The sequence below is a fragment of the Gopherus flavomarginatus genome, chromosome 1, assembly GCF_025201925.1.
Source record: "Gopherus flavomarginatus isolate rGopFla2 chromosome 1, rGopFla2.mat.asm, whole genome shotgun sequence".
In the NCBI taxonomy this organism is placed as follows: domain Eukaryota; kingdom Metazoa; phylum Chordata; order Testudines; family Testudinidae; genus Gopherus; species Gopherus flavomarginatus.
The window spans coordinates 373,195,189-373,206,322 of NC_066617.1; the positions used below are offsets into that span (position 1 = coordinate 373,195,189).

The following is an 11,134-nucleotide window of genomic DNA, read 5'->3' on the forward strand; positions in this document are numbered from 1 at the left end:
GTACAAAGGGAGAAATGATCAGATCAAATAAGTGAGAGGCGGAAAGGGTTAATTCCCTGCTGCTCTTCCCCACCTGAGCCAGGCACAGAGGCAGGTTCCTGGGGCTCCGTGCTGGCTCTGAGTCCCTCCTGGGATTCCCAGGGCAGCAGTATAAATATCCCTGTACCTCAGCCCCAGTCAGTGCAGATTCCCTGCCGCCTGCAGCTCCCCGACCCGGTCACAGGCAGAGATTCCTCCTCCCCAGCTGAGGCCGGAGCCTGGTGAGTCGTTTGCATGGAATGAATCTGTGAAGGGGCGAATGGAAACATGAAACCTGGGAAATGTTGAGCTGGGGTTGGCTAGAATGAGGGTGCGTATCTCTGACTGCAGGGGTAGGACAGGAGCCGGGGCTCTGAGGTACGCTCCTGTGACTGCACTGAGGTTGGGTGCTGGGAAGAGGTGACCGGGTTACCCTGATCCGCTCCCACAGGAGTCACTGGGGGTCTTGCTGGTGCACTCAGTGGGCTCTGGACTGGGACATTCTTGGTTACGTTACTGTTCAGAGGAAATCTCATTGGAAATATACTCAGGCCCTGTAATATTCTACACCCCAAATCCTGAGGTCTTCACTCAGGCAACACTTCCATTAACTCTATAAGGACCCCAGGACTGGGTCCGTTCCGGCTGCCAGAAATTAGCTGGTTTCAGGGAGCTTAGTGGTGAATGTCTGAACTGAAGAACACACAAGCAATGAATTATAAGGGCTGTTTTGATAACCAGTGTTCCTCCTGCTGAGGGTGATCATATCTCCCTATGCTGAATACGGGACACCTGGCAAAATTACTCGTATTCAAGCAGGTTGAACAGCAATGAATCAGAACTGTGCAGTACGAACTTTCAAATTAACATCAAATAAATTGAATTCCCATTAAAAAAAGTACAACACAGAGAGGGGTGACACACACTCTCCTACCCCCTCCAGACACAGGGAGAAGTGATACACACACACTCCTGTACATTTCTCTCATACAGGGAGTGGGGGTGACCGACCCACCTACCTGACCCTCCCTGTCTGCGTGCTCTGCCCTCCATGCCTGGCTGGTCCCCTGGGATGGATCTGCCTCTCCTGGTACCTTGTGAGTGTCTTCCTGAGGCAACATGTGGGGGGCCCGGAAGATCAGATATATACCCCCCCCAGCAGATTTCTCTCAGGTTACACACCAGAATCTAGTCAGCGGCAGCCTTTTGGCACAGAGTAGGAGGGAAGGGAGGGGAGCTGCCTCCAGCCACAGGGGAGAGGAAGGGATAAGAACATAAGAAAGGCTACGCTGGGTCAGACCAAAGGTCCACCTAGCCCAGTATCCTGTCTGCCGACAGTGACCAGTGCCAGGTGCAGAACAGGTTATCATTAAGTGATCCATTCCCTGTAGCCCATTCTCAGCTTCTAGCAAACAGGCTAGGGACACCATCCCTGCCCATCCTGGCTAACAGCCACTGATGGACCTATCCTCCGTGATCTTCTTTAGTTCTTTTTTGAACCCTGCTATCGTCTTGGCCTTCACAACAGCCTCTGGCAAAGAGTTCCACAGGCTGACTGTGCGTTGTGGGAAGAAATACTTCCTTGTGTTTGTTATAAACCTGCTGTCTATTAATTTCATTTAGTGACCCCTAGTTCTTGTGTTATGAGAAGCAGTAAATAACACCTCCTTATTCACTTTCTCCACACCAGTCATGCTTTTATAGATCTCCGTCATTTCCCCCCTTACTCATCTCTCTTCCAAGCTGAAAAGTCCCAGTCTTATCAATTTCTCCTCATATGGAAGCCGTCCCTTACCCTTACTCAATTTTGTTGCCATTTTCTGTACCTTTTCCATTTCCAATATATCATTTTTTGATATGGGGCGAGCACATCCACACAAAGTATTCAAGTTGTCGGTGTACCATGGATTTATATCGAGGCAATATGGTATTTTCTGTCTTATTATCTACCCCTTTCTTAATTGTTCCAAACATTCTGTTCACATTTTTGGCTGCCATTGTACATTGAATGGACATTTTCAGAGAACTATCCACAATGACTCCAAGATCCCTCTCTTGAATGGAAACAGCTCATTTAGACCCCATCATTTTATAGGTATAGCTGGGATTATGTTTTCCAAAGTGCAATACTTTGGATTTATCAACCCTGAATTCCATCTTCCATTTTTTTGTCCAATCACACAGTTTTGAAAGATCCTTTTGTAATTCTTCACAGTCTGCCTGGAACCTAAATATCTTGAGTAGTTTTATATCATCTGCAGATTTTGCTGGCTCACTGTTTACCCCTTTTTCGAGATCATTTATGAATATGTTGAATAGGACTGGTCCCCTAACAGATCCATGGGGGGACGTGACTGTTTACCTCTCACCATTCTGAAAACTGGCCATTTATTCCTGCCCTTTGTTTCCTATCTTTTAACCACTTACTGATCCATGAAAGGACCTTCCCTCCTATCCCATGACAGCTTACTTTGCTGAAGAGCCTCTGGCGAGGGATCTTGTCAAAGACTTTCTGAAAATCTAAGTACGCTCTATCCACTGGATCACCTTTGTCCACATGCTTGTTGACCCCCTCAAAGAATTCTAGCAGATTGGTGAGGCATGATTTCCCTTTAGAAAAAATATGTTGACTCTCCCGAACAAATTATGTCCTTTTATGCATCTGACAATTTTGTTCTTTACTGTAATTTCAACCAGTTTGCCCGATTCTGAACTCAGGCTTAGCAGCCTGTAAATACCAGGATCACCTCTGGAACCCTTTTTAAAAATTGGCGTCACATTGGCTGTCCTCCAGTCATTTGGTACAGAAGCTGATTTAATTGATAGGTTACAGACTACAGTTAGTAGTTCTGCAATTTCACATTTGAGTTCCTTCAGAACTCTTAGGTGAAACCATCTGGTCCTGATGACTAATTAATGTTTAGTTTATCAATTTGTTCCAAAACCTCCTCTAATGACATGTCAATCTGGGACAGTTCATCAGATTTGTCACCTAAAAAGAATGTCTCAGGTTTGGGAATCTCCCTCACATCCTCAGTTGTGAAGGTGACCTGGCCCATGTCTTTGCAGAGCTCATCCCTTCTCTCCCCCATCCTCACCCTTCCTTCCCATAGCAAAAGGCAGATAAAACCTCCAGGCTCCTGCTGGCCATAATGTAACCCAGCTGCCTCCTGTCCCCCGGCTACAGTGAGGGCAGGAAGGGGTTAAGCCCTAAGGATGCATTTTGCACCATGTCCCAGGGAACTTGACTGTAGGGGCTTCAGCGAACCTGGCCAGAGAGGTGGCTCAGCAAGGGAGGATGCCTAGAGCACCCCAGCAAACCCAGGGACAGAATCCAGGGTGGGAGCTTGGGGGGTGAAAAGGGTGCTAAGACCCTGCCCTGGGGGGCTGCTGTGAAACCTGCAGGTTCGGAGCATTAACAGGCTGGAAATTGCTTCCTTCTTCCCTCCCGCCGCTCCAGAGCTTAGCTTAGGGGCGGAGAGTCTTCCCTGTACCAGCGCTGTGAGGGGCTTTGACTCATACAGAGTCTCAGCACCTCCTGGCCAGTGCTCTGGGCCAGTGCTCTGGGCAGGAGGGTCTTGGACTTTCCCAGAGTAGCGGCCCAGCTAGTGGCCATGGGGGAAGAAAGGAGCCTGCCAGACAGGCTTTTGGTGAGCTGAATGCTCTGACAAGGGGCTGGTTGTCCACACAGCGCTGGGAGCGGGACGTGCCCCACTTGGGATCGGGATGTGGGGGAGCAGCGGGGTTAGGGGGAGTGAAAGGGCAAAGCAGAGAGAGGACAGTGAGAGGAGGAGCATGTGAAGGGCTGAGAGGTGGGTAGCGGAGGCGATATGTAACTGGTTACTGCCTGGTGCCTGCTCGCACCCACCTGCCACTGTAGCTCCCAGTGTGCAGCCCATGACAATGGGAAATGGGATTGGGGGTGAGAGCCCTGCTGTCTGAGAGCCGGCACATAGTGGGGGCTGAGCTGATGGACCAACAGGGGGAGCGGCTGGCCCCATGTGCTGCATCTTTGCCCTGTCACCAGCCTTGCATACCCACCCCCTTTGTCACCCACTGGACACCCCCGACTCACCGCTGGTAGGCGGGCAACTGGGAAGCAGGGATCTGGCCAGCAGCAGGACCTGCTAGTATGGATGCGGGACAGAGAGAAAATATGGGACAATTTGCCCATTTTTAAGAAAAAGTTGGGCCAGCTGCAGGATGGCTTAAATACAGGATTTTAAAAACCTTTAAAAACGGGATGTCTGGTCCCCCTACAGCTGCACTGCTGTGGTGCATCAGTGGAGATGCTCTGTGCTGATAGAGAAGAGCTCCCCCCAGCAGCGTAGTTAATCCACCTCCCCCAGAGGCTGTAGCTATGTCTACACAGGGGTCAGGCTGGTATATTTATGTCGCTCACAGGTGCAGATTGTTCACACTATTGAGCAAAGTAGCTATCCCAATATATGTCTGTAGTTCAGACCAGACCTTAACTGAGATTGGCTTCACATATTTAGGACCAAATCCTGAAAAAACTTGTAATTTTACTCAGGTGAGTATTTTCATAAAAGTCAATGGGCGTTCCTTGTGAATGAGTTTACTTGTGTGCTTGAGTGTTGGTTGGGTCAAGGCCACAGGCCAGTAGGATCCATGAAGAGGATTGTGAAAGAAAGAGGTTCTGTTCTCATCCCATTATAAACTGGGAGTGACTCCGCAGTTGTGAGTGTGAAACTGGGGGAAGTGCCAGAAGAACCAGTCGTGTGGCTGCTTTAACTCACTTTCACAGTCACTGCTTGAGACCTGAAAACAACTAGCAAATGTGCGGAGGAGAGATTCTGCTGTGGGCAGCAACACCAGGAGAACGCGCCCTGCTTCACCTGGGGCCAGAACCATTCAAACCATCTTCCCTCTTCTGGAATGGAGATGTTATGTCAGAGGGGCAGTACCTAAGTTGTCGTGGGTCACCAGTGTGGGTAGATGTTTGGTTGTGAATGAGTGTGTTCTCGCTTTATGCTGTCCCAGCTCTGCGCAGACAGCTGGCACAGCAGACCTCGAGCGAACCACCCAATGACCACAAGATCCGTTAAGGTACAAAGGCACCCAGCCAGGTTTGTTGTCGATGAAGCATGGTACTAGTATCCTGCAGACTCTACTGGACAATTAATACATGTATGGCCATTAGAATGAACCAGCTCAGTGAACAGTGGGACTTTCCATTCCTCCTTAGGCTAGACAGAGACCCTCCCTTTGAGGCTCCATTTCATACATCAATACAAATAAGTTACATACTGACCCTCTAACGTAGTTAATTGATACCCTGTGATGTAGCTGTTCACCACCCATCACGTTGTACATCTCTATCCATCACACTCTCATCCTGACCATATCTTTAGAATGGGTCACCATGTTCCTCTCATCTTTAGGGAAGGTGATGGTATGGAGATATTCTGGTACCACCCATCTGGAATGAGTTTCCCTGAGTGCTCTGTGCCTAGAACCTCTTAGAAATGTGTGGTTTTCAAATATCAGCCCTGTGCTTGCCAGATTCTGTGAGCAGGGCCTGCCTCTAGCTCACAGCCTAATTTTGCTTTGTATCAACAATGCTTCGATTACTTTAGCTCAGGCCTCACACCTCATACTAGACCTCTGACACAAGGGCTTATGTCTCAGGCTCTCTTCCTACTACAGTTCCGCATCACAAATGTGTTTCTGAATTTACGGTCCCATATGACAGGCAGTTGTCACACAGTGAAGTCACACAGTTGTCACACAGAATCAGTACCTCTGATTCTCTCAACAAATGCATTCCAGTCCTAGCTGACACTGGAGTTCTCACTGATTTTCTCTTTTGCTGTTAGTTACAGGAAACTGAATAGAAGATCCAAGTGATGGTACATGATGTCAGCTGACAATCACACCATTTTTTACCCTGTAACTTACATCCTGACCGGCATCTCGGGTACGGAGGAGTCTCATTTCTGGATCGCCATCCCGTTCTGTTTGATGTACATTGTAACAGTTTTTGGGAACTCTCTCCTACTATTCATCATACTAACAGAACAAAGCCTCCATGAGCCCATGTATCTATTCGTGTCCATGCTGGCCGCTGCTGATCTGCTGTTATCTACCACTACAGTGCCCAAGATGCTGGCTGTATTCTGGTTTGGAGCGGGGGAAATTTCTTTTGCTGCCTGCCTGACCCAGATGTTCTTCATCCATGCCAGTTTCATTGCTGAGTCGGCCATCCTGCTGGCCATGGCGTTTGATCGGTACATTGCCATCTGCGACCCCCTGAGATACACCATCATACTAACCAAGTCTGTGATCGGGAAGATGGGGCTGGCAGTTGTCACAAGAAGTTTCTGTATCATTTTACCTCTCATCGTTCTCATGAAGCAGCTGAAGCTCTGCAGAACCAACCTCCTGCCTCACACCTATTGTGAGCATATGGTCATAGCCCGGCTGGCCTGCAACAACAACACAGTCAATGTCTGGTATGGCTTAGCTGTGGCTATTTTAGTAATTGGTTTGGATGCTGTGCTCATTGCTGTATCTTATGGGCTGATCCTCAGGGCCGTCTTCCGGCTTACGTCCAAGGATGCCCGGCTCAAGGCTCTCCGCACCTGCAGCTCGCACCTCTGTGTCATACTGATGTTCCACATCTCATCCGTTTTCTCCTATTATGCACACCTATTTGGGCACATCATCCCAGGTTATATTCTCAACCTACTGGCCAACCTCTATGTGCTCATTCCCCCCATGTTAAACCCCATTGTTTATGGAGTGACAACAAAAGAGATCCTGAAAAGGGTAATCAGTATCTTTTATAGATGTGTTAGCAGAAGCTCCCTGCTGAGCTAAAGGAGTCAACAGAAAATGCTTTTGGCATTGGAAATTAAAGCCAAATTTTCACTGGAACTATACACATGTTTTTACTATGTACTTACACTGTGTAAGCTTGAAAGCTGGTCTCTCTCACCAACAGGAATTGGTCTAATGAAAGACATCTCCTCCCTCACTTTGTTTCTCTAATATCCTGCAACTTACATGACTACAACAGCACTGCGCACTGCCAGAAAAGGCAGCCAGACCGAGTAAGTCTTTTTCGAAGTTGAAAGGAAATAGCAAAACATGGAAGAAGAAATGTAAAAATCACCATGAGAGAGAGAGAGCACGGTGTGTGTATCTCCTCTCTGACTAGCTGCATCTGAACTGGACTCTTTTCAGACCATTAAGGAATGCAGCAGCCAAGGGGGCCATGCCATGGGCAAGTGGGAAGTGCCCTGGGCTGCACACTGGGATAAAGGGGCGCTAGTGTTGTTTCTGCCACTGACCTGCTGTGTCACCTTGGGTTAGTTTCTTTCCTCCTCAAATTCCTAAACCATTCTCAAGGTCACAGCTCTGCTGGCCTCAGTCCTCCATTCTGCAGCCAAGGCCTTTGTCCCAAGGACTTTGTGTTTGGCTGCCTTACGGCACATTCCCATGGATGGGCCTGGCTTCCCCAGGCTGCTCTCGCTCTCTTTCCTACACTCGTGGTGTTGTGGGAGTGGCTGGGTGGGAGAGAGCTCAGGGGTGCTGTGGCCTGGTGCACCGGGCGAGGGACTCTTTTACACATGGTCTCTGGTCCCCCCGACTGTGGGAGAGACAAATGGAGAATAGAATGGGTGTGTCTGATTAGCTGTTTCTTACCCTGTGCTAAAGGAACATTTTGCTGCTGAGGAGAACATGCTGACTCCTCCTGGGGCTTGGAGGCTTGTTTGACCTTCTGTTAACATCACACAACATCCAGCAGAAACGCTGTGGGAATCTATTTTAATTTTATTCCCACCTTCCTTTTCTGCAGCTGTTGAGAAGAAATGTCTGATAAGAACATGAGAACAGTATCTACTGGGTCAGGGCAAAGCTCCGCAGCGGTCAGTGCCAGGTGCTTCAGGGGGGTGAACAGAACAGGACAATCATCAAGTGATCCATCCCTCTCGGCCCATCCTGGCTTATGGTGGTCAGAGTTTTTGGGACAGCAGCACCATGGGCTTGCAACCCTGACCAGCGTGGCTAATAGCCATTGATGGCCCTGTCCCCCATCAACTTATCTAATTCTTTTTTAATCGTTTGGCCATCACAACATCCCCTGGCAATGAGTTCCACAGGTTAGCTGTGTTCCATGAAAAAATATGTCCTCTTCTTTGAATTAAATCTGCTGCTTATTATTTTGTCAGGTAACCCTTGGTTTTTGCATTGTGGGAAAAAGTAAATTAAATTTCTCTATTCATTTTCTCTGCACTGGTCATGATTTTATAGACCTCTGTCTTATCCCTCCTTAGCTGTCTCTTTTCTAAGCTGAACAGTCGAAGCCTTTTTCGTCTCTTCTCATATGGAAGCAATTTTATACCCTTCATCATTTTTGTTGCCCTTCTCTGAACCTTTTCAAGTTACACTATATTCTTTTTGAGATGCGGCTACTAGAACTGGACACACTACTAAAGTTGTGGGCATCCCACGGATTTATACACTGGCAATATGACATTTTCTCTCCATCTACTAATGGTTCTTAACAGTCTTTTAGCCTTTTTGACCACTGTTCTGCTTAGAACAGAAGTTTTCAGAGAACTGTCCACGGTGACTCTACGATCTCTTTATTGAGTGGCAATAGCTAATTTAGACCCCATCCTTATATATGTGAAATTAGGATGATTTATTCCAATGTGCATTATTTTCCACTTATCAATGCTGAATTTCATTGGCCATTTCATTGCTTAGTCATCCAGTTTTGTGAGATTCCTCTGTAACTGTTCAGTCAGCTTTAGATTTAACTATCTTAAATAATTATGTATCCTCTCCAAACTTTGCCACTTCACTGTTTCATCCCTTTTCTGTATCATTAAGGAATGTGTTGAACAGCACTGGTCACAATACAGATCCTTGGGGGAGCCCATTGATTACCTCACTCCATTGTGAAAATGGACCATTTATTCCCCTTTGTTTCCTATATTTTAACCAGTTACTGATCCACGAGGAGGCCTTCCGTCTTATCCCATGACAGCTTACTTTGCCTAAGAGCCTTCGGGAAGGGATCTTGTCAAAGGCTTTCTGAAAGTCCAAGTGCACTATAGCTGCTGGATCACTGTTCTCCACATTCTTGTTGATGCCCTAAAGAATTCTAGTAGCTTGGTGAGGCATGATTTCCCTGCCCAATACCATGTTAACTCTTCCCCAACATATTCATAGATTCATAGACTCTAGGACTGGAAGGGACCTCGAAAGGTCGTTGAGTCCAGTCCCCTGCCCTCATGGCAGGACCAAATACTGTCTAGACCATTCCTGATAGACATTTATCTAACCTACTCTTAAATATCTCCAGAGATGGAGATTCCACAACCTCCCTAGGCAATCTATTCCAGTGTTTAACTAACCTAACAGTTAGGAACTTTTTCCTAATGTCCAACCTAAATCTCCCTTTCTGCAGTTTAAGCACATTGCTTCTTGTTCTAACATTAGAAGCTAAGGTGAACAAGTTTTCTCCCTCCTCCTTATGGCACCCTTTTAGATACCTGAAAACTGCTATCTGCTAACTGATATTGTGTTTATCTTTTTAAGCCTTTGGAGATACTTGCTGCTAGCAGTCGTAGATGGGCCATATGCCATTGTAGGCAATCTCGTTATAGCATCCGCTCCATCAATTTATCCAGCTCACTTTGCAGATGAGGACATTTCTGGAGGCAGAGTTGGCTTGAGGGGTGATAGGCTGGGATGGGGGGATTCCGTCTGGGGGCTGCGCAGTCTGCAAGTGGGGAGCCAGGCTGGGGAGTGGAGGCAGGACTGGGGCAGGTCTCATAGAATCATAGAATATCAGGGTTGGAAGAGACCTCAGGAGGTCATCTAGTCCAACCTCCTGCTCAAAGCAGGACCAACTAAACCATCCCAGCCAGGGCTTTGTCAAGCTAGGCCTTTAAAACCTCTCAGGATGCAGATTCCACCACCTCCCTCGGCAACCCATTCCAGTGCTTCACCACCCTCCTAGTGAAATAGTGTTTCCTAATATCCAACCTAGACCTCCCCCACTGCAACTTGAGACCATTGCTCCTTGTTCTATCATCTGCCACCACTGAGAACAGTCTAGATCCATCCTCTTTGGTACTTTCTTCAGGTAGTTGAAACCAGCTATCAAATTCCCCCTCACTCTTCTCTTTTGCAAACTGAATAAGCCCAGTTTACTCAGCCTCGCCTCATAAATCATGTGCCCCAGCCCCATAATTATTTTTGTTGCCCACCACTGGACTCTCTCCAATTTGTCCACATCCCTTCTGTAGTCAGAGGCCCAAAACTGGACATAATACTTCAGATTTGACCTCACTAGTGCCGAATGGAGGGAAATAATCACTTCCTTCGATCTGCTGGCAATGCTTCTACTACTGCAGCCAAATATAATGGTAGCCTTCTTGGAAACAAGGGCACAGTATTGACTCATATCCAGCTTCTCATTCACTATAATCCCCAGGTCCTTTTCTGATGAATGGCCACTTATCCAGTCAGTCCCCAGCCTGTACCAGTGCATGGGATTCTTCCATCATAAGGGCAGGACTTTGCACTTGTCCTTGTTGAACCTCATCAAATTTATTTTGCCTCAATCCTCCAATTTGTCTCGGTCACTCTGGACCCTATCCCTACCATCCAGCACATCTACCTCTCTCCCTCAGTTTAGTGTCAGCTGCAAACTTGCTGAGGTGCAATTCATCCCACCATCCAGATCATTAATGAAGATGTTGAACAAAACCGGCCCCAGGACAGACTGTATCAAAAGCTTTGCCTAAGTCAAGATACATCACGTCACCGCCTTCCCCATATCCACAGAGCCAGTTATCTCATCATTGAAGACAATTAGGTTGGTCAGGCATGACTTGCCCTTGGTGAATCCATGCTGACTATTCTTGATCATCTTCCTCTCCTCTAAGTGTTTCAAAATGGATTCCTTGAGGACCTGCTCCATGATTTTTCCAGGGACTGAGGGAGGCTGACCTGTCTGTAGTTCCCGGATTCTCCTTCTTCCCTTTTTTAAAGATGGGCACTATGTTTGCTTTTTTCCAATCGTCCTGGACCTCCCCCGATTGAGGTTTGTACTTCAATGAAATGGAAGTTT

At 47.4% G+C, this 11,134-nt stretch overlaps 1 protein-coding gene across 1 annotated transcript; it reads left to right on the top strand.

Moving 5' to 3' along the window:
* Positions 1-5,895: 5,895 nt before the first annotated feature.
* On the top strand, positions 5,896-6,861 carry LOC127048081 (olfactory receptor 52B2-like). The gene has a single exon (XM_050947300.1). The coding sequence runs from the start codon at positions 5,896-5,898 to the stop codon at positions 6,859-6,861; it is 966 nt and encodes a 321-aa protein (XP_050803257.1).
* The last annotated feature ends 4,273 nt before the right edge of the window (positions 6,862-11,134 follow it).